The sequence below is a fragment of the Grampus griseus genome (assembly GCF_964374135.1).
Source record: "Grampus griseus genome assembly, chromosome: Y".
NCBI classification, from domain to species: domain Eukaryota; kingdom Metazoa; phylum Chordata; class Mammalia; order Artiodactyla; family Delphinidae; genus Grampus; species Grampus griseus.
This window is the reverse complement of record NC_139016.1, coordinates 6,846,483-6,871,170: the sequence shown is the minus strand read 5'-3', so window position 1 is coordinate 6,871,170 and position 24,688 is coordinate 6,846,483. Positions and strand designations below refer to the sequence as shown.

General features: G+C 45.9%; 1 protein-coding gene across 2 annotated transcripts in view; it reads right to left on the bottom strand.

The window, feature by feature from the left end:
* The window catches only part of LOC309817719 (F-box-like/WD repeat-containing protein TBL1X), a 229,857-nt gene that overhangs the window by 50,640 nt on the left and 154,529 nt on the right, over positions 1 to 24,688 (bottom strand). For both annotated transcript variants that reach the window (XM_082646983.1, XM_082646984.1), the window contains exons 3-4: positions 18,486 to 18,574; positions 4,421 to 4,539 (exon numbers count right to left, since the gene is read on the bottom strand). In XM_082646983.1, coding sequence (XP_082503109.1) covers positions 4,421 to 4,478 — 58 coding nt within the window. In that variant the 5' untranslated portion in view covers positions 4,479 to 4,539; positions 18,486 to 18,574. The remainder of the gene's footprint in view (positions 1 to 4,420; positions 4,540 to 18,485; positions 18,575 to 24,688) is intronic.

The window sequence follows — 24,688 nt, the reverse complement described above, 5'->3', positions numbered from 1 at the left end:
TCACTCATCGGATGTCCTCACTTCTCATACCGACGCCGGGCTCCGCCACTGTATTCACGAAGAGCAGCGCGGAGGAACTCACGGTTCGCCCAGCGTTTGGAGGGGCTGCTCGCAGAAGCCCAGGCAGGCTGACACGCATGCACACTGAAAGAGCATGGAAAACACCGAGCAGCTCAGAGAGGCTGTGCCTCCTTAAACAGGTTGTTCATTGTTCGAACCTGGAGTTGTTTTACAGAGACAGCCCTGTGTCAGCACAAGACAAGAACCCATCTCCAGGATGACCTTGGAACCAAGAATCTTCAGTCTGTGGAACTCAGAGAACAGAAACGTTGCCACCAGAGCCCTTCGTGAAGCAAGAGACCCTTCCGTAAGGAAAACCTGGCTTCCAGCAGCGCGAGGAGCTTGTACGGGCTGACTGGAGACTAGCCCGTCAGCTTCCAAGTTCAAAACTCCCCCAGCCCTTTGAGTTTTGCCCCAAACCCTGGATCAGGGAGACAGATGTGAGTCCTGGCAGGTTGACCTCGCAAAAGACCTCCTTCTTCTCTCAAAAGCTGGTGACACAGTACTGGCTTATATGCGTGCTGGGCAGTGAGCCTTTGCTCGGATCGTGAAGGGAACTTACGGGCTGCGTGGCAAAGACGCTCTGCCACAATCTGCTTCTTAAAAGTTGCCCAGACGGCAGATCTGACCACACGACTAACCCCTGTAAGGCAGAGGCCAACGGACTCCTAGCCCTCAAAACTGGACTACTGGTAACTCATGCAAAAACCAACTGAGCCACTCTGGTGCCAGAGCTGGTCAAAATCTCCTCCTGCTGAGTTGAAAAGCCTTGCTTACTAACTAACCAGCTTCACGTATCAGGCTGCCATGAAGCGCACCTGTGAGATGTCACAAATCAATAGTGTTTAGGGAGTGCTTTCTACGGGCACGGCCCTTGCTTCAGACAACGAACGGTGACAAGAAGCCTTGAAGGAAAAGGCTGTGGAATATATACACAGCTGGGTGAAGGTCAGGGAGGAGTCCCAGATGATACGGTCAGGGAAGAGTCCCAGATGATACGAACTCTGCCTCTTGAGGGCAGAAACACAAAACAAGCCCATGTTCAAGATTCTTTCCTGAGTTTGCAGAGATGAGATGTGGATTCCCACAACACTTTCAGGAAAGTATCATTTCAATACCCTGCCTTCCTGCTATCTGGGGGGATGAATGTTCTGTCGGTTATCTTACTTGCAGCCGAAAGCATCCTACCTGATATGTGACACGTTTAGTGCAGGACTCTCTGCATCGGCTCAGGCCGCAGGACCAGGAGTGCCCGTGGTTGCAGGGAACTTGTCCCTCGGGGCGGGGGGGGGGACCTCTGAGTCTGTTCCTGGTTGTGAGGTGATGAGCAGATCTACCAGAGAACCAGGGGTCTGCCTCACTGCGGGGTCCTCACCACCTACCATCTCCGTCCTCCTCCACGCCCACTTTCTTCTACACACAACCTGAGGATGAAGATTACTGAAGACGCCACAACAGAGAACTTTCAACCTCTAGCAGAGAAGCCACGCTGGGAGGGGTTGAGGAATGAATCACTTGTCACAATACAGGACTTAGTTAGCTTTAATGCATTTGACGGTGGTAAAGGAGAGAGAGCACAGATACTTAATCAAGAGACTTTTTTCTTTCTTTTTTCTTTTTTTTTAAAATTAGAAAGGAGACATTGACAGGCCAAGGAGAAGGTGCTCCTGGCACTTGGTGGGTGCTCAATAAACATACGCTTAACCAAAGCTTGAGATTTGAGATAAACATGTACAACAACCCCCAAATGAACACTTACACCTTAGGCATTTCTTCTCTGGGGCATGTCCTCGTGGGGTACTCGAGTCAGTCGTCAGAGGAAGACAGAGTCATCTCTTAACTCCTCACTCAACCTATGGGACTTTCTCTAGGGAGTCTGACAAATCAGGACAGCAGTTCAGCAGACGTTACATGCAATCAGCGTTGATGAAATTCTATACATTGCTGTCTCCCAAGTCTCCCTCTCAGTTGCCTGGTTACAGAAACTTTATCAACAAATGTGAGACAAATGTAAACAGACACCAAAAAAGGAAGTTTCGCCTTTCTGGGGGAGGAATGGAGATTTCTGTGTTTACTCAAAGAGGTCCACAACGCTCTTGCCCCACGGCCCGGGAGAAACCTTTCTCTGGGTTACACGAAAGCTTTCTTTCGCACCCTTGATTCTCCCCGCTGTGCGCAGACGGAGGCGGGAATTGTAGCCTGTCATTGGTTCACACATTGTGACTGTGCTTTTACCTTCATCCTATCTTTGGGAGGAGGTGTTTCTAAAAGGGAAGAATCCCAAATGCAATGCTGGAAATCTACAGGGAGACAGGGTGGGGTACATGGAATTTTCACTTGCAATCGTTTCTGGGAATCTATCAGATCAGTGCTAGGGGAACACTTGTACTGCAGCTGAGATTCCCTGGTTAAGTTCTGAGGTTAAGGCATCAGAGCAGTGGTGGTGATTGCCCTGGTTTACAGGGGGAGGCAGTGCCTATTTTGTTTTGCTTATCCATTTTTTATACTATGTTCTGGCAAAAGCTAATCCAAATGTTCGAGTGTATATGTAGAAAGAACGTGTACTTTCCACGACTAATTCTAGCTGGGGTCGCTGCAGAAAGAGAGAGCCAGGCTTGGTGGGGAGAGGTTTATTTATAACATGCTACATGCCCGATGTATTTCATCCCTTTTGCCCAGAATAACCTTTTTTTTTTTCCTAATTTATTTATTTAATTTTTCGGCTGCGTTTGGGTCTTTGTTGCTCTGAGCAGGCTTTTCTCTAGTTGCGGAGAATGCGGGCGACTCTTCCTCGTGGTGCACGGGCTTCTCACTGCGGTGGCTTCTCTTGTTGCAGAGCACCGGCTCTAGGCGCTGTGGGCTTCAGTTGTTGCAGCATGCAGGCTCAGTAGTTGTGGCTCGTGGCTCTAGAGCGCAGGCTCAATAGTTGTGGCGCACGTGCTCAGCTGCTCCGCAGCATGTCGGATCTTCCTGGACCAGGGCTCAAACCCATGTCCCCTGCACTGGCAGGCGGATTCTTAACCACTGCGCCACCAGGGAAGCCCCAGGATAACCGTTTTTCCAATGGGTAAATAATGTGTTCAAGAATAAGAATCGAGCCATTTGGTTTGCCTTCAAGGCCTGCCCATCGCACCCTTCTGGGCTGACCCTGAAAGAGCCCGTCCCAGGGGCCCACAGTTGGTTCACCCTGAGTCCTAGCACGTGTGTTTCTGGCAAGTGGGACCTGGGAATTGGCTTCCTTCTTGAAAAATCAAGTTGCAGAATATATAAAACATGACACCAAGTGTATAAAGCTTAAATGTGTGCAGAGCAAACTGTTATAGGTTGAACTGTCCCCTCAAATTCACATGTTGAAGTCCTACCCCCCAGCACTCCTCAGAATGTGACGTTATTTGGAAAAAGGCTTACTGCAGATGTAATTAGTTAAGATGAGGTCGTACTGGAACACCATGAGCCCCTAATCCAATATGACTGTGTCTTTACAAAAGGAGAAACCTGACAAGTTTAGACAGAGGTACATGCAGAGGGAGAATGCCACGGGAAGGTGCAGGTATGTATCAGGGGAGGATGCACCTACAGGCCAAGGAGAGCCAAAGACAGCCGGGAAAGCACCAGAAGCTGGGAGAGAGGCTGGGACAGACGCCACCACAGCCCTCAGAAGGAGCCACGCCAGCTGACACCTGGCTTTGAGACCGCTATCCTGCAGAACACTGAGACGATATATTTCTGTTCAAGCCACCCCACCAAATCACCCCACCCCCATATAAATACACCATATGTACACACCAGCCCACAAATGCCCTCCCTGTGCTGGAGGCCAGGAACCCCAAATCACCCCACCTCCATATAAACACACCATATGTACACACCAGCCCACTAATGCCCTCCCTGTGCTGGGGGCCAGGAACCCCAAATCACCCCACCCCCATATATACACACCATATGTACACACCAGCCCATAAATGCCCTCCCTGTGCTGGGGGCCAGGAACCCCAAATCACCCCACCCCCATATATACACACCATATGTACACACCAGCCCATAAATGCCCTCCCTGTGCTGGGGGCCAGGAACCCCAAATCACCTCCGCCCCTCACCGTATCTATCACAACTGCTCTTGATCTTAATTCCAACCTGATTTCACGTGAACAGAAACGTCAGGGGAAAGAACATACTGCCTCATCCCGCCCCCGGAATGCGACGGCCCCAGAACCTTCTCCTCCCTCCTGTAATCCTCTGAACAAGAGTGTTCTGAGCTCTTCTTTTTCTATAGCCTGAGTGTTCGACCAGTGCATGGTTGCTCGCCTTGCACTTGGCATGTGGAAGATGATTTCCTACGGACAGGAAGTCTCCGTCTTACCTGACTCCTGGAGATAGCGATACACCAGAAAGTTCACCTCGTCACTGGTTATGCTCATCTTAGCCTCACCTCGCGGCGATGAGGTCTTTACGAAGCGGGGGCCACCTTCTGTGAGAACGCTGAGAGGAGAAAGTGGAAGAGAGTTTTGAAGCACTGCTTGTAGTTTTTTTTTTTTTTTTACTGCATTCTTTCTGAGATGATTAAAAAATACAATACTCAGGATGTTGTCCGTGTCAAGGTAATTAATGCCTGATCCGTGTTGTATTTCGTGATTACATAAAGATTTTATATTTGTGTGTGTGTGTGTGCATGTATATATAGACACATTCATACAGGTGAAAGTTTTCCCAAAAAAGATGAGTTGGTGTATTTTATAAACGCTGGGATGGACTCATATATAAACCACTAATGGAGACAAACTCAGGGACCACAGAGAATGAGAACGAACACTGATTTTTTTTTTTTTTTTTTTTTTTTGCTGTACGCGGTCCTCTCACTGTCGTGGCCTCTCCCGTTGCGGAGCACAGGCTCCGGACGCGCAGGCTCAGTGGCCATGGCTCACGGGCCTAGCCGCTCCGCGGCATGTGGGATCCTCCCGGACCGGGGCACGAACCCACGTCCCCTGCATCGGCAGGCAGACTCTCAACCACTGCGCCACCGGGGAAGCCCCGAAACACTGATTTTTTTATTCACTAAAGTGTGAGTTATGATCACAACGCAGTCGACAGCGAGCTTGAACGGAATCCCGATGCGCAGTAGGACAGACGCGGCTGCCTTCGATGCCGCCCTTCCCTAGACAGATGGGGAAGACGACCGGGTAGGCCAGCAGGCACGTCGACACCCCCAGGCAGGGCGACCATATGGTCTGGAAAACACCTGTGGCTCTGAAGCAGCGAATAATCATAACACCTTCCACTGATAAAAGTTCAGTGATGAACTTGACCGTCACTGAACCTACAGGGTGCACATGGCCGAGAAGGCAGACACACATCAGTGCGGAGCTAAGTCAGCGTATGTGTCACCCTGACATGACTTCTACACAGAGGCCAGGTGTCAGGAAGCCAGCCCATGGGCACAGAGAGCACCTACATCGTTTGTGTTTTGCCACAGAACTGGCTGCGTCAGTCTGGCCGAGACCGCAGTACTGGAAGGCACGTAGAAACCTGGGGGAGGAGTGAGGGGATGATGAGAACTTCGGAAGCCTCTGTGTCTGAGGCAGACAAGAAGAGCGAGCCTTATTTTCTTCACAATCCTACGTCAGACCTATGAGCACCCTGGCCCAAAGAGGACCGAAGTCACTCAAATAGAACTCTTGTACCCACAGACAGAGCAGAATTCACACGTGTGCAAGAGCATTCACTCCAAATGGCAGTGGCCAAGAAGGGCCGCAGCTTCCTTCAGTTGTGTCGTCAATACTGAACATTTCAGGCTGTTTGGGAACTGTCTTCAGAGTCCACGCCATATATTTTCAGGCAGCTTTATGGTGGCAAATCTTTCATTATTGAATTACAATTAAATTTCCATTTGTTTAGAACAAGGTAAAAGGACAAAACGCACATTTCAAGTTGGGAGGATTTGAATTAAAGGTTGTCATAATGGACACACCCCACGATGGCCCCCCAATGAGTCCCACCTGATATAATCCCCTCCCTTCCAGTGTGGGCAGGACCTATGACTCCCTTTTACCACACAGAATATGTCAAAGGAGACGGATGCCACACCCTGGTTAGGTTATATGGCAAGGATGACCGGATGTCACTCCTACAATTGTTACATTACATTGTATAAGACTCTTAGTGGACTAGAGAAAGACGCTCCTACCGGCCTTCACACGAACCACCCAGGGAACCAAGGGCAGTCTTTAGCAAGCTGTGCGCCTCAGTCCTACAACCACAAGAAAACTGAGTTCTGCCAACAGTGTGGGCTTGGAAGAAGACCCTTCCCTTCTCAGCTCTAAATAAGGATGCAGCCCAGCTACCACGTGGCTGCAGCCTCTGGAGACCCTGTGCAGAGGAGCCCCGCACGTGCCCGGTCTCCCAACCCTGGGAAACTGTGAGAGAATAAACGTGTTGTTTCTAGCTGCTGAACTTGTGGTCATTTGTTATGCAGCAGCAGATAACTAATGCAGTGGCCTCTTGGGACACTCCAGTTCTCACTTTGTCGTCTTAACAACAAGATTTTAATTTGTAGTTACCAGAATTTTGTCATGCAAAAATACTTATCTTCTTCACTTAATTAGGTGGTATTTCTGCACTTTTGTAGACACTGGAAAGAAAATTTGACGGTCAGAATATACATGTGTCCTGAGACGTCTGCTTGAACTCTGGGGAGCTCACACAGAGGATGGCATTAGGAAGATATCTGAGACTAAATAAAAAGCTATGAAATCAGAGCATATACAAGTAAAAAAATAAAACATTATTCAAGGGACAGAACAAATAATAACAGAGATGTGCACGGCAGAATAGTGTAGCTCTAAAGAGACTTTTGATGATCCTGAGTGGCAGTAATGACGGTGACTCAGTTCTCATGAGGAATTCAGTTTCAGGTTCTCTCTATGGTAAATGGTAAATGGTGGCGCCACTGGGATGTGATTAGGTCATGAGGGTGGAGCCCTCATGAATGGGTTAGTGCCCTTATAAAAAAGAGACCCCAGAGAGTTCTCCCTCTTTCTGCCATGTAAGAACACACTGTTGCACACTTAATAGACTACAGTATAGTGTAAACCTTACATGAAGGGAAGATGGTGTTATCTGGCCCTCACCAGATTCCAAATCTGCTGGTGTCTTGATCTTGGACTTCCAGCCTCCAGAACTGTGAGAAATAAATGTTTGTTGTTTAGGCTGTCCAGTTTATGGTACTGTGTTATAGCAGCCTGAATGGACTCAGACACCACCCCTAACTCCCTTTTACTGTCATTTTGAGTACTTATAAACAGTGAAATCTAATCTAACCAACAGGGTCTCTCAGCCTCAGGGAGTTTGACTTGGGGCCAGACGATTCTCTGTTAGGAGAACGCTCTGCACACTGTAGGATGTTTAGCAGCGTCCCTGGCCTCTTCTCACTAGACTAGACGCCAGCACAACCTCCCCTCCATCCCCTACGGTTGTGATGATCAAAAACACCCCCAGACATTGCCTAATATTACAAATTGCTAAACTGCTGCTGGCTGAGAACAACTGTTATACAGGAAAACTAAGCATTTTGTGTTTGAAATGAATTCCATTTATAAAATTGTAAGACACCGTGGAGCTAGCTCATAGACATTGCTTAATGAAACGGCCACACTACTAAAAAGGATCCTTAAAATGCACCAGAAGGGCTTGGCTTCTTCAAATAGTCTGTAAAATCTTTCCACAAAATCACATTTTCATAAGGAAAGTGCTGATTTTTGTCTTGCAGCATACAGATCTTCGTTTTCTAAGGAGAAAGTATTTGGATACATACGGACGACACCCCTGCACCCACAGCCTGGTTCACGTTCCCCACCCCACAAGTGTCTGTAATATATATTAGAAGTGTCTGCACAAGCGTTAGCACAGGACTCTGGAGCAAGAGCATTTAAGATCCTCCAGGGACGGGGAATTATGGACGCCTTCTGTTAGCCCGTTCCTCTGTTCTTCTTTAGGCATTAGCCTTTTTCCCAACTAAGAAAATTTCTGTTTAAGCTCTAGCTCTCTACTTTCTGATCCCAGATTCATCTTCTCTCTGAAATTTTAAGTTAGAATCCAAGATCAGAGTGTTTTCCCCAATATGGTATTAACTTCTTAAAGGATTTTTGATTTGTAAACAGCAGAGGAAAGAAAACAAAAACCATCCCCGGCCTGCGATAGAACCAGGGATGTCATACCATTTGGTCCACAAGAGTGTCATGTGTTTCTACTGACTGGTCCACCTCAACATAGGCACACCTGGAGGTATTGTGGTTCAGTTCCAGACCACAGCAATAAAGTGAGTCACAGGATTTTTTTCTGATTCCCCAGTGCATGTAAGAGGTTTCCATTATACTGTAGTCTATTAAGTGTGCAACAGTATTGTGTCTAAAAAAAGCTATATACCCTAATTAAAAAATTTATTGCTAAAAATGCTAACCAAAATCTGAGCCTTCAGTGAGCTGTAATCTTTTTGCACTAACATCAAAAATCACTGATCACGGGCTTCCCTGGTGGCGCAGTGGTTGAGAGTCCGCCTGCCGATGCAGGGGACGCGGGTTCGTGCCCCGGTCCGGGAGGATCCCACATGCCGCGGAGCGGCTGGGCCCGTGAGCCATGGCCGCTGAGCCTGCGCATCCGGAGCCTGTGCTGCGCAACGGGAGAGGCCACAACAGTGAGAGGCCCGCGTACCGCAAAAAAAAAAAAAAAAAAAAATCACTGATCACAAATCACCATAACAGATATAATAATAATGAAAAGTCTGAAATGGTGCAAGAACTACCCTAATGTGACACAGAGACACAAAGTAGCAAATGCTGTTGGAAAAACGGCGCCAGCTGACTTGCTCGCTGCAGGGCTGGCATCAACCTTCAATCTGTAAAAAACGCGATGTCTCCGAAGTACAACGTGGCATTTATGAGGTACGACTGTACACATGAGGTACATGTATGTACACATATGAGGTATGCCTATACATGTATTAATTTAAAAAAACTGATCTAGGGCTTCCCTGGTGGCGCAGTGGTTTAGAGTCCGCCTGCCGATGCAGGGGACGCGGGTTCGTGCCCCGGTCTGGGAAGATCCCACATGCCGCAGAGCGGCTGGGCCCGTGAGCCATGGCCGCTGAGCCTGCACGTCCGGAGCCTGTGCTCCGCAACGGGAGAGGCCACAACAGTGAGAGGCCCGCGTACCGCAAAAAACAAACAAAACAACAAAAAAAACTGATCTAATAATTGGATCAAAGTCTCCCCCACCAATAAAACACCTTCTTAAATTAAATGGCTTAAATTTCTTAAATGACTATTTCTTCTAAAACCTAACTAGTTCCAAAAAAAGGATTTACAGTGACCAGTGGACTGAAATGTGCATATATATTGTGAGACTATTCAATACACACCGGAGAACATTCTTTAAACCGACCATAAACCACAGCAACGTTCAATCCACGCCAACCTTTGGGTTTGATTACAGCAAAATCAAGAGAAACCAACGATTAACTGGTGTCTAACTGTGGCGCCTCTGAGCAAAGCGCTTGAAGGTGGCTGCTGTCATTTTACTGCGTCAACATCACTATTCTGACTCAAATGAGTAAAACGGCTGATCTTCACTTGGCAAAAGCTACTGCTTTAGACAAATTTCGTCAAGATCTACATAAGGCTGGGAAAAAAAGTTACCTATCCTCTTTTCTCCAAGACAAGAGCTCAATTTCCAGAGACAGATGTTAGAATAAAATCATGGATTTTTTAAAATCAGGGATTTTCTGTATAATTTCATGTATAATAAATAAACGTGCTGGTATTACAGTGCTATTCAAAGTTTCGGGGACGGGCGCGGGCTTCTCTACCCCAGACACAGACAGGTGAAATTTACGTCAGTGGCTCAATTCCCAGGTCTGGTGTTTTGTTTTGTTTTTTCAATTGTGTTAAAATATACACAACGTTTAATTTACCATCGTGACCATTCTGAAGTGCACAACCCGGTGGAGGCATTAAGGACATTCCTATTCCTGTGCAGCCACCCCCCACCTACCTCCACAACTTCTTCACCACCGCCAATGACCTCTGTCCCCAGTGAACACCACCTCCTTGTTCCCCCCTCCCCCAGGCCCCGGGAACCACTCTTCTGCCTCCTTTCTGTCTCTGTGAGTCTGAAATGAGAGCCACGTTCCATCTTGCAGGTGGGAAGGTGGTGTCTGTCAGTTCTGAAGCACTCGGCAACTGCAAATACTAGCACAGCCCTGACGCTCGCCATGGACTTTCTTCAATCACCATGAGGGCCGGACATTACTTCCTGCAAACACCTCTTCAGAAAGAAACGCTCTGTGACGAGAAGACCCCACGGTGAGAAGCCGCCACTCCTCACGGGAGACGAGCATGTGGACCCCAGTCTCGTGTTTACTGTAACCCCGCTGCAAATGGAAACAGGCAAATGCTTCACCCTGCTTTTCCCACACTTGAGATAAATGAGGTACAAAGCGATGATAGAAAAAATTACCAAGCGCCTACGATATTCAAGGCATGGTGACGGCAATGGCAGGATGAAACAAACTCAGATGCAGGCGCGCGCGCACACACACACACACACACACACACACACACCGCTTCCTTGAAGCTGTTAGTAAGATGTCTATGCAAATAACCTAAAGCCCCGCACCTATACCACAGGGTACTAAGAGGGACGGCAGCAGGGTTCCAGGGAAGGCGAGGTCAGGGAGAGGGAGGGAGGTCAGGGAGAGGGAGGAAGGTCAGGGAGAGGGAGAAGGTCAGGGAGAGGGAGAAGGTCAGGGAGAGGGAGGGAGGTCAGGGAGAGGGAGGGAGGTCAGGGAGAGGGAGGGAGGTCAGGGAGAGGGAGGAAGGTCAGGGAAGAGGGAGGGAGGTCAGGGAGAGGGAGGAAGGTCAGGGAGAGGGAGGAAGGTCAGGGAGAGGGAGGAAGGTCAGGGAGAGGGAGGAAGGTCAGGGAGAGGGAGGAAGGTCAGGGAGAGGGAGGAAGGTCAGGGAGAGGGAGGGAGGTCAGGGAAGAGGGAGGAAGGTCAGGGAAGAGGGAGGAAGGTCTGGGAGAGGGAGAAGGTGAATCCTCGACTGACGGACACAAGATCTGGCGGAGAAGTATGAAAAAGGAAGGAAAGGAAGGAGCTGTGTGTGGGGGTGGGGGTAACCTTCAAGGATGAACCAAGTGCTCCCTGGGACCCAGGGCGGGAAGATGGCCCTCTGTGCCGTCACTGTGGGCTGTGAGGTGGGGGAGAAGTTGGCCTGTGTCCTTTCTTCCAAGGATGGTCTTTGTGGGCACGTGATGTGGAGCTCGAAATGCCTGTACTGGCTGCAATAAAGCTGGGGTACACCAGGGTCATGGTTCTGGTGTCCGCGGACTTACTGGCTAGAGGTAAGGGAACTAACGTCCTGAGAGCCACAGAGGACAGCACAAAACGGAGGACTCGGGGGCCTCGTGGCTCAGAGCCAGGTGGCCCGATTCCTAATCATACCTCCATCCCTTTCTAGCTGTGGACTGCAGGGCGAGTCACGTGGCTCAGTTTTCCCTTCTCCAAACTGAGGATGACGAGAGCCGTTACACCCGGCAGAGGTGGTGAGGATGCACAGCTTTTATACGAACTCCCAGGTCAGGGCCCCGGGCACAGGAGAGACGTAGGACGGCTATTACTCCCACTCGGCTACCTGCGAGCATCCCCAAAGCAAAGAGCCCCCTGAAAGGGCCCGAGGAACACAGCACCCTTGCCAAAGTGATTCAGAGCTGGCAGCGGGTGACGCGTCAGCAGGCCAGCGGCAGGTCGAGAGCCCTTCCGAGAAAGCACCTCCCTCCATACCCGGCCCGGCACTTCCACCACGGAGACCCGGAGGGCCGGGTCTCACTGCAGCACCTCGCCGCCCTCCACTCCCGGCCCGGCACTCCCACCACGGAGACCCGGAGGGCCAGGTCTCACTGCAGCACCTCGCCGGCTTCCGGAGCCGGCCGTGGCCAGCTCAAGTCCTGACGACTCCCGTGGATGCCTTCCAACCTCCCCAGCTCTAGAATAAAGGAGAGCTTTTTCAGCACCGGCAGATCGTCCTCGGCCTCCAAAAGAAGGAAAAAAATTAAAAAGGGTTCTTAATTACTGCAATTGTGTTTATTCTCTTGCCTGACCCGGTTTTGATTCGAGGCACCTCCAGTCAGGTTGATTTGAGGTCTTTGGCGTTGTGAGTGTGCGAAAAAGAAATGACCGCCCTCACCGCGAGGTAAAGCTACACGTTCCCTCGCTGTTCTGCTTACGGAAGGAGGAAAAATTAGTGCGGACGGATGACATCCCTGGAGTTGCCCCACTGAAGATGAGTATTCCAACATAAGTACTAATTCGGGGTTAAATCCATCAGGAAGCTAAAGGGAAGCTTATTTATCATTATTACTTATAGTATTTCTCCTTTTCACGATCTAATTTCAAGGTGGCAAAAACTTCTATGACTCACAGTCCAGTTCACAAAGTAATTCAGTTGCAGGAGAAATGGTGTCTGAGGGTTTCGTTGTACTGAGTATGCACTTACAGTATTTAATATGCTCTCGTGCTCTGGGAAGGGAGAGCACTGCCCCCAAACAACAAAATCTTCACTGCTCTTTAATTATCTTAAAGGCTATAATCACAGGAGAGCTCCTTGAGAGCTGGCTCTGCTAGAGGAAGACAGAGAGGGCAAGCGCGTTCCCTGCCAACAGGAGGGGAGGCTGGTTCGGAAACAGTGAATTAAGCGCACAGCGATTACAGGGCGGGGGCCGTGGTGCTCGGCTGGTATCACTGGTGGCAGAAGTTTCTCTTTTAGCAATCTGTCCCATTATGAAATGTTCTCTTAAAATCCTTTAAAGCAGGGACGGAAGAAACTTTGTCTCATGTCTTGTCTCCGCTGTTAGTCTGCTGGCTTTCACGCTGGAAGAATCCATCTCTTAAAGTAATCTTCTGGACGAGGCCCAGGGTGCTTTGGGACTCGATTCCATGCAGACTGAGGACCGAGAGCCAGAGCAGCTGGAAAATCTGCTAGAAATGACCTCATCGTAACAAGGCACTTTCCTTCTCTCCGCATTTCACAAATTCTCTGCTGACTGGAACGCACTGGGTCTTACCTCCCTGCTCGCTTTATCCATAATGTTTTTCTCTCTTCAAACGGAAACTGAGTTTCCCGGTGGTCAGTTTAAGATGAGTTTTAATTTACGCACCAGCATTTACATATAAATTCTTCTGTACAATCTTGACGGGGATCCAGCTTCTTGTGGAGATGAAGCGGGCTTGTTTTATACGCTGCATATACCTGTTCTTCCGGCATAACTGTAACGAAGCCGATACGTAGCCACTGGAAGGACCGAAAGCTGTTTTGTTGTCCGATGACAGCATGAGTGAGATTCAATAAATTAAGGCACTTACAGTCGGACCCCGATTACAGGAGAATACATACATAGAAAAGATAGGGCGGGGAACAGGAAAATGTTAACAGTGGTTTTTTTTTTTAATAGACATATCTTCATTCACCAATGAGTATGTCTATTATTTTATGGTAAGAAAAGAAAAATCCCCCCAAAGGTAAGATTTTTCACTCATTTTACAGTTATATTTACTTACTTGGGAGTCAAATGGTCCAAAATTATAAATATAATCAAAGAACTATCATTTTATTATCAGAGTTCACAGGCCTAGCAGTGGAATTGCCATTTAAATATAAGAATGCACTAGTGTCGTAAGAAGCAGTCCTCAAAAGGATTTTCACGATGGGAGAAAATGTCCATGATACGGCGATACATGAAAAAAATAGGTTTCAGGATGGAACGTGCATGTCGCTAAATTTCATTTTGTACACGCACACAAAAGATACCCTCTAAAATATAAAAAAGATAATAAAATACACCCATCTCTCCAGGGTGCGATCACGCTGGAATTTTATCTGTGTGTGTGTGCGTGCCTTTCTGTAGCTTCCAAATTCTCTCCTATGAACGTGAACTGTTTTCATGTTCATTAAAATGTCATTAAAAGCTGGCAGCGTCTTCAGAAATCATCACTATGAGAGCAACCCAGCTGAGTAGGAAATAAAGCCGCAGGGTCGAGAGAGCAGAGAGAAGGGAGTCTTCTCGGGTTACGAAAATAATGCGGCGCTTCACAAAATCCAAAACATCCCCTGCGTGAGGCATTCAGAGAGGGTCCTTTCTGTGCCTGGCTGCCCTTCTGGGTTAATTAACGGCTGGCTGGGGCCTTGCATCCCAACCCTGTGTGCAGAGCCATGAAGGATGCTGACGTGACAAGAGAGGCGTCCCGTCCTGGAGTTACCGCCAAGACCACGTGCGCATCTCCAGAGCGGCCCCCGGGTCCTCTCGCAAACCCTCTGAGCCGCAAACCCTCCCCACCCTCCACTTCTCTGCCTGATCGGGAGGCAGACCCAGAAGGAAGCCTTCCTAAAAAATGTCCCACCCAGTAACAGCAAACCCCTGCTAAGAAAGTCTGCATCACGGAGCCAGACGATGCATGTAAGACCAATCGCACAGTTATCGTTTCAGTCTTCTCCCCTACACAGTGAAATGCCAGTTCAGGTACCCAAGATTTCAAAGCAAAGTGCCTTGGGAGACACAGACAGCCGCTGCTTCCACATAAGAGTAGTCTGTCTTCTTTTTCTAATGACTTGGGTCTTGTAAGCTAACGCTTCCGATTAATCTGTAAATTAACGTACAGATTTTAATTATCTCTAAGACTGAGAGGCGGCAATCGGATTGTTTACCATGTGCACTAGGCCCTCAGACAAATTTCAGCAATATGTACAGGCTGGTTATGAAACCTCTAAGACGCTGTGATTTTCACCCACATAACGCAGGATTTATTTGGGCCCTGATGATTCCCTTTTCTGCAGTAGGTGGAGTCGTAAGTGAGGTCATTTACTCATATAAGGTGACCTCCAGAGTTCTGAAAAATAAACCCTGTGGTTTTCTCCGTAGATGTTAAGGCGGGCGATGCCTTGCCCTTTGAGGTAGCCTGCCTGCGTCTCAAAAATCTTGGTGTTAAAGCGTATTTTGATGCTTAAATTTAAATGAATGACAACAACAACAAAAGTTTTAAAAGAAAAATACTTAAAGCATCGTGAACCCAAGCATCTGCTGAGAGTTCAATGAGTCTCATGTTATGTCGGCAAACGCAGGAACTCAGTCTTGTAGTCAAGTGCTCGCCATCTTAAATTTCCACAGCCACAGAACCGTTCAGATTAGAACACAAAATACAGCAGGGACAGTAGCAGTGAATCGGGTTCGTCACTCTCAGTACTCCGGACTTCGGGGAGCGCAGAAATCTCTGGGATGGGCTGCCCTGTGCACTGCAGAGCAGCACCCCTGGTCTCCACCCAGTCGATGCCAGAAGCTATCTCCCTGAAAAACATCTCCAGACGTGATCAAATGTCCCCTGGGGAGGGGCGGGGAACTGCCTAGGGCTGAGAACATCTGAGCAGCGGCGGTTACACAAGTCCAGAGCCGCCCTTCACATGGAAGGCCCTCAGATTCCTACAAGTCTCGATTCCCTGAGAATCTGCAGTGCTTTCGTCGAGGAACCACAACTTGGATGCTGGCCTAAGCACGCCACAGACCTTGCACAGTTGCACCTCGGATGTCCTCCAACTCAAAGGCTGCAGTCAGAAGAGGGAGAAATAACACAGGTGTGTTTCTCTAGGTCGAGGTGGGCTCACTGTGGCCCACAGGCCAATTCCCACCTGCAGCTGCATTCTGCAAAGACTGTGACCTATCGATAGCTTTTACATTTTTAAATGGTTGAAAAGGAAATCAAAACAATGCTATTTTGCCACCCATGAAACTGATATGACATTCAAATTCCAGTGGCCATCAGTGAAGTTTTGTTGGCGCTCAGCCACACTTGTTCATCTGCGTAAGATCGGTAGCCGCTCTCACACGACAAGGGCAGGACTGAGCGGCCGCAGCACAGACCACTGGCCCACAAAGCCTCAACTATCTACTCTCGAGCCCTGGACAGAAAAGGTCTGCCAACCTTGCTCTCCTGAAGATTTTCCCCTTTCCACATTAGAGCACACCTGCCTCACCGCTTCCCAGCCTGAAATCTTCCTGTCTGAGAACCTGAAGGTGATGCCCCGAAATGTGGATGTTCCTGGTGAACACACCAACCACTGTGAAATGGACAGCCAAGAAAACACCACAGCCATGGTCTGCTGCGAATGGCTTTCAAAGGAGGCACCTGCTGAAACTAGGGAAGTCTAAGGGGAACAGATATGAGCCCTCACTTTCTGACGCACAGCACCCAACACAGAGAGGAAGGGCATGTGGTTTTTACACAGATGACTCCCCAGCTCGTGGATGCACCGTGGGTACTGTGGTAGGTAAGCAACAGTGTGTCATTTCCCAGCACGGTCCCAAATGACCATCTGCACGTATAAACTGTACAAGGAGCTAAATAAAGGCTACAAAAATGTCCAGAGTCATCTATAAAGCTAAGCACCAATGCCTCACCCACAGCAGGAAGTCAGCGTGTGCTCAATTCAATTCAATCCAAGCAAAGCTTACGTTCCCTAAATACTGAATTAATACACAATCGAAACACTCATGAGCAACAGGCCTCCCCTCTCTCCTCTTCCCTCTGACATTTAAAATATGGTTCAACTGCATTTCAAAACATACTGACTGATGGTGTAGCCACTGTGGAAAAGTTAGACGGTTCTTCAGAATGTTAAACAGAGTTACCGTAACAACCTAGCAATTCTACTGCCAGGTATATACCCAAGAGGCATGAAGGTATACATCCACACAAAACTGGTACACGAACGTTCACGGCAGCATGATTCATAACCACTCAATAAAAGGAAATACACCTCAAATGTCCGTCAACTGATGAATGGATAAACACAATGTGGTACGTCCATACAATGGAATATTATTTGGCCATAAAAAGGATTCATGTTACAACATGGATGTCAACATCTGATGTCACAGACTCAATTAACCTTTTATAATTTTTTAAAACAAACTACGCTTTTTAAATATTTAAGTAAAATACTGAAATTCTAATACAGTTGAACCTTTAGGGTTAAGGGGACTGGCCCCTGTGCAGTTGAAAACCCACTTATAACTTGACAGTTGGGCCTCTGTGTCCAAGATTCCTCATCTGTGGATTCAACCATGGACTGTATACAGTAGTCTATGGTTTATTGAAAAAAATCCATGTATAAGTGGACCTGTGAAGTTCAAACCCAGTCAAGGGTCAATTGTACATATTTACCTTGTTATGTATTTGGCTTTAAACAAAAATACATCAACAAGATTTTTTTTTAACATCTTTACTGGAGTATAATAGCTTTACAATGGTGTGTTGGTTTCTGCTTTATAACAAAGTGAATCAGCTATACATATACATATATCCCCATAGCTCCTCCCTCTTGCGTCCCCCTCCCACCCTCCCTACCTCACCCCTCTAAGATTCTTACTTTGATTAAATGTGGGTCTATCATTTTAGTTCTGATTGGTTCCTTTAAAACAATAAAGCAAAAATCTCCCCCAAATTTCCATCTTGATGTTTTTAGAAGTACAAAAGTTCTATCAGTTTTTTAATTTAAAAAAATTAAAGGAAGAACCAGAAAACACAAAACAGTAAATGATAAAAGCAAACCCTAGAATCCCATCTACCAACAGATAACAGCGCTTTTTCTTGGTAGCGGACGGGGAGGGAGCCATCAGTTTCAGTTTGGGATGTGGCTTCAACTCCTGATTGTTTTTTCTGGCCGTGCGGCTTGCAGGATCTTAGTTCCCCAACCAGGGATCAAACCCATGCCCCCCGTAATGCAAGTGTGAAGTCCCGACAACCACTGAAACTCCCTGGGCTTCAACACCTGATGCCTGTGCAGCTACGACTGTTCGGTTAGCTCTTCTGGGTACCTTATCCTCTCATGAGATCTATAAATAGTAAGCTACACGTTTTTCTAAGAAGTTTCAAGGTTAAGTAGTAAATCAATTTGCAGACAGACACAAATCATATTAAGAAACTAATAAACCATAGCATTAAGATACAGGGGCCAACTAAGATCCAGACTTGTGTGCCCAATTGTAATTAATTTTGCAGCTTAATTTTAATTCACCGTGTTGACAAGAGGGAATGATTTTAGAAAGTGTCATCTGCTTCCGGTAAGACCCAGAAAAGTTTATAATGGCTGGTTCAGCATCCACAATTCTTAGAAGGCAATAAAAGGCCAATCTGTTATGTAGAATGGACTAAAGAACCCATCATTATTTAATGATGCTCTATCTACTATCTTCAACTTCAGCAAGGAGAAAGACCTCAGACTCCGTCTCAAGAAAGCATTTTAAAACAGAAGGTGTTCAGTTTTGGCAAAACGCAGCTCTGCTTCAAACGAATTTCAGGTAAAAGACAAAGATCAAAGGCAGGCGTTTACCTTTAGGCTGACTTCATGTGTAGACCTGTGAACCAGTGGGCTCCCCAGCATCCGATCATATAAAACGCCAAGTGTCTGCTGGGACCTGCCTGGTGAGAAACAGAGAGATTTGAAAAACAACAACAACAGTAACAACAAAAAACACCTTAAAATTCTTCGGGAATTGCTCACCTTTGACCTGTCCTATTCTTGTTTTTCTTTTTCATCCCAACTCAAACTTAACACATTTTACTGTTTCATAATCTCTGTCCTAAAACTTTAACACAAACTATGCAGTTTTATTTGCAGTGTGAAAAAGGAGAAATTAAAACGGCCAGTCAGTATTATGGTACATGTAGAGATTTGTAAGGAAAACGTCTCAAAGTAAATAAAATTGATTTTAGCTCAGATACTGTTCCTGCTATCATTCAATGATAATTAATGCCCACTTGAAATATCTTTGTTTTAGGGACCGTATCACATACAACCAATAAATTAAACTGTACACACCCTTAAGAGAAGAAAAGATGCTCCAGACATCTTTTCTGACAATACAGACATTGCCTGGTCACATGTTTACAATAATCACGGCACGCATGTTTGTGTGCAGATATCCACTCTTTTATGTGCTCAAAAAAACACAGAAACGTCAGAATCTTTTTTTCCTTTTTTGGCTTCCCTAAAATAAAGCGAAAGCAAGCACTGACTCTCAACTTTTACATTATTGTTTTCCTACGTTTCCGTTTCACAGGGGTTCCACCTGCATGGATTTCTGAAGAAGCCAGGGGTATATGTCATATGATAATCCTTCATATCGAAAACTCATTTTTACTTTTCAGTCAGTATAAACAGTAAGCAGTCAACCAGGATCTACTTAATAATATTTACCTTCTTCCTCATAAATTCTCTTCAGTTGTGAGTGAATCCAGTCTCCTACAGGGCTGAAATTATCTACAAGCTCAAGAACTAAGGAAATTAAATGCCTGCTGTTTTCTCTAAATTCTTGGTCGATAGTCTTAAGTGATAATAAAAAGGCGCCAGGTTTAATATAATTCAAATCCATAAGTGAGGCTATGAATGAAGGTGTTTCTTATTAGTGAATGTATACAGAACCTCTTGAAATGTTTTAAGGAAATTCAAGTAAATTACTCCCACTGAGTCACGTTTATAGTTACACTGTTCAAAGAAAGGAGACTAAAAGGATTCTACAAGCAGGTTCATAGGCCCTTAAGTTTCATTACAGTACCTTTTTAAACCACATACGGATCTATAAGATAAAACCAGGACAACTGAAAAAATCTACCACTGAAGGAAAATAATAAGATTTAAACAAAATTCCTCTATAGCTCGTTGAATAGAAATTAAAGGGCACCAGACTGAAGAAGGCACTAGGGAATACTGAGTTTGCTTATAAAATAAAAATACATTTCATTATGAAAAAAACTCGGCAGTGGAGATGAAATAGGACGATACTCCTTACAGCAAACCTGAAGCAGACAGCAAATTCTTTTCGGGATTGGGCTGTAAACCCAAGAGCCTTATGATGAAACTGCTAAACACCATAAAGTATCAAAATATAAGCAGATGTCACCACAATAAGCCCCAAACTGCTTGAAAATTAAAACATTAAAATCCGTAACAATTCAATTAAGTAATTAATATATAAACAGCTCTCATTACAAGCTGTTCAGGAAAAAGCTTTAGTATCAAATTCCTATTCTCTGGCCCAAAACAGATGGTAACTCACAAATTGAAGGTTATCTTTGATATAAGTTGTTAAATTCAGTACATGTAATTAACATCGTCTGTGTGTTATAAACACAAAAAATGTGAAATATGACTGGTTAATAACATTCTGGTTATGCAACATGTCAAAATTAATTAGTTCGTTACTAGAAATAATAAGTTAAAGTGAGAATCCTGAACTTCCAATCCCTGGTCAGTCCTGATTTTCCCATTATTAACACCTAAATAGAACCACTATCAATAAACAGTGCTGGCGGGGCTTCCCCGGTGGCGCAGTGGTTGAGAGTCCGCCTGCCGATGCAGGGGACGCGGGTTCCTGCCCCGGTCCGGGAGGATCCCACATGCCGCGGAGCAGCTGGGCCCGTGAGCCATGGTCGCTGAGCCTGCGTGACCGGAGCCTGTGCTCCGCAACGGGAGAGGCCACGACAGTGAGAGGCCCGCGTACCAGAAAAACAAAAACAAAAAACAGTGCTGGCAAAAATTTACGTGCTGAAAAAGATCTGTGTGAAACGCAAATGATTTTTAAAAAAATATTTATTTGGCTGCGCCAGGTCTTAGTTGTGGCACATGGGATCTTCGCTGCGGTGTGCAGGATCTTTGTTGCAGCATGCAGAATCTTTAGTCGCGGCATGCGAACTCTTAGTTGCAGCATGTGGGATCTAGTTCCCTGACCAGGGATCGAACCCAGGCCCCCTGCGTTGGGAGCACGGAGTCTTAGCCACTGGACCACCAGGGAAGTCCCCCCACCCCCACCTTTTTTAAGTCTTTACTGAATTTGTTACAATATTGCTTCTGTTTTATGTTTTGGTTTTTGGCTGTGAGGCACGAGGGATCTCAGCTCCCTGACTAGGGATCGAACCCTCACCCCCTGCATTGGAAGGCAAAGTCTTAACCACTGGACCGCTAGGGAAGTCTGAAACGCAAATGATTTTAACAAATGCAATATATTCTTTACTCTCAAAGGTAGTAATAAATATAAAAAGGCCTCATTTTCTGGTTGCCGTCAGTTCTTGGCATGGAATGGTGTAGACAATGACTAATAGTCCTCCCACACAGGAGGCGTAAAGCCTTTAGTATATTCACAATGCTGTGCAATCATCCCCTATGTCAAGTCTCAAAACATCTACATTACCCCAAAAGGAAACCTTGGGCCCATTAAGTAGTCAGTCCTCAATCCCCCTCCCCCTCCCCCCGCCCAGGCAACCACCAGCCTGCTTTCTGTCTCTGCAGATTTGCCTGTTTTGGACATTTCACATAAATGGAACCATACAACACCTTCTCTGTGTCCGGCTTCTTTCGCTTAGCATAATGTCTCCCAGGTTCATCCACAATGCAGCAGGTATCAGTACTTCATTCCTCTGTGCGGCTGAGTACTATTCTGCTGAACGCATGGACTACCTTTTGTTTACCTTTCCATCCACCAGCTGACGGGCATTTGGCTACTGTGAATACTGCTGTTAGGAACACTGATGTCCAGGAATGTGTTTGCGCCCCCGTTTCCCATCCCTTGGGTATGTATTGTTCTACATCATTTTGCCAGAGACGAGGAATAGTGCAGTGTCGCTCTCCTTGGGGCAAACCAAATTACTCTTCCATTCAGAAGCGTTGCCAAGTCTATCAGGGCAACCAGAGGCGCTGGATTGGTTTTGTTTTGCCTGCAGCCCTGGCTATCATTCTAAATCCTTCTCCCTCCCCTGAGGTAGTTCAGCTCCAAAGTTTTGAGTTGGGAATTGCCTGCACTTCTGGCTTCCCAGGACCCCTTGAGGTGACTCTGGCTACCCAGGTACCTTCTCACACTGATATCTGATATGATCCACGTATGCAACCCCTAATAGCAGCATGGAACTATCATGGTGTGTCCTATTTTACACAGTGGTTTTCAACCAGGGATGGCTGTGCTCTCTGCCCCAGGGGACTGCAGGATATCAGACAATGTCTGGAGACATCTCTCGGTTGTCACAAGTGGAGGAGGGGAGGTACTGGCGCCTAGTGGGTAGAGACCAGCAATAGCGCTCAGCATCTACAACGCACAGAACAGCCTCCCTGCACGGAAGACTCATCAGCCCCCAAATGCCAATAATGCCAAGAAACTTTTTAACAGAAGAGATTTTAGACTAAGTTCATCTCTTTATGACTTCTGCCTGATTCTTACGGAGAAATATTAGAAGGTGAAGTAACAGTTTCACACAGGGCTTAGATTCAAAAAGAATTATCTAGGGGATATTTTCATAGGTTGTCATAATGCTTCCTTCTTGGTTGCCCAAATCTGTGGAACAAAACAAATAATCCATATGGCTCACTCAGTGAAAATTCAGGATAAACCTACATTTTTATTGATCATAAATGAAATGCTTAACTATATACATATTGATTGTATCTCCTGATAAAAATGAATCAAATGTGTACAATTAAACTCCTTTAACTGCTGGTGGAGAGGTCAGCACGGAGCAGAACTGAGGCCTGCGGCCAGCAGCCAACACCACATGCCAGCCACATGAGAGCCACCATCGCACTGCATCATCCAGTACCTATCAGACCATCAAGTCCCTGCAGCTCCGGTTGATGTCTTGACAGCAACTTCAAAGAGACCTCTACCAGAACCACCCTGCTAAGTCACCACAGCATTCCTGACCCTCAGAATCTGACACACCATGAAGGACAGGTGGGAAAGATACCCGGGGCAGCAGGCCTTTTCAGCAATCGCCTCTCCATCATCATCCACAGAATGGGACAATGTCAAGCACGGCTGCTGCCAGGAAAGCCTAGAACCACAGGGACTTGGAAGCCAAGCAAACGGAGCTTTCAAAGAAGCAGGAGAGAGTTTCCCAAAGCATGTTCTTCACAATGATGTTTCCCAGATGGTTAGTATGTGTTTAGTATCACCACATGAAAAACAGCTCTGTGATCCAATTTTCCACGTTCAATAGGATTGGTAACCCTGGGTTAAAGTTACTGAAAAACAATAAAAAGGAGCACCTAAATACATCAAACAAATACTAGCAGACGTAAAGGGAGGAACTGATGGGAATACAGTAACAGTGGGAGACTTTAACACCCCAGTGATATCCATGGACAGATCTTCCAGACAGAAAATCAATAAGGCAACAGGGATCCTAAATGACGCAATAGAACAATTAGACAAAAATGGATATTTTCAGGACATTAAATCCAAAAAAGCCCCAGAATACACATTCTTTTCAAGTTCACGTGGAACATTCTCCAGGACAGACCACATACTAGGACACAAAACAAGCCTCAAGAAATTTAAGGTGAACAGAAATTATTTCAAGCATCTTTTCTGACCACAACAGCATGAAACTAGAATTGAACCACAGAAACAGAAATGAGGAAAAAACGATTACATGGAGACTAAACACGCTACTAAAAAAACCAATGGGTCAACGATGAAATCAAAGAGGAAATTAAAAAATACCTTGTGACAAATGACAACAAAAACACCACCATACAAAATCTTTGGGATGCTGCAAAAGAAATCCTAAGAGGGAAGTTCATAGCAATACACGCCTTCCTCAAAAAGTAAGGAAAAAATGTCAGATAAGCAACCTGACCTACCACCTAAAGAATTAGAAAAAGAAGAACAAACAAAACCTGAAGTCAGCAGAAAGAAGGAAATAATAAAGATCAGAGAGGAAATAAATAAACTAGAGTTTTATAAAACAATGGAAAAACTCAATAAAACCAAAAACTGGTTTTTTGAAAGGGTAAACAAAAATCAACAAACCTCTGGCCAGGCTCACCAAGAAGAAAAAAGAGAGGACCCAAATAAACAAAATAAGAAATGAGAGAGGAGAAATAACATCTGATATTGCAGAAATTTTAAAAAACCACAAGAGAACACTATGAACAATTACATGCCAACAAACTGGACAACCTAAAAGAAATGGACAAGTCTCTAGAAACATACAGCCCACCAAAACTAAATCAAGAAGAGATAGATATTTTTACAGACCGGTCACCAGAAGTGAAATAGAATCTATAATTTTAAAAAAGTTTCCTGCAAACAAATTCCAGGACCGAATGGCTTCACTGGGGAATTCTACCAAACAAACAACGAAAAACTTATAGCAACCTTTTTCAAACTCTTCCAGGAGGGTGAAGAGGAAGAAACACTCCCGAAGACATTCTATGAAGTCACCATCACCCTGATACCAAAACCAGACAAAGACACTACCAAAAAAGAAAATTACAGGCCAATATCTTCAATGAATATGGATGCAAAAATTCTCAACAAAATATTAGCAAACCGAATTCAACAACACATAAAAAAAATCATACACCATAATCAAGTTGGATTCATTCCAGGGTCACAAGGATGGTTCAACATATACAAATCAATCAATGTGATACACCACATCAAGAAAAGAAAAAAACCACATGGTCATCTCTATAGATGCAGAATAAGCATCTGACAAAATTCAACATCCATTCATGATAAATACCCTTACCAAAGTGGGTAC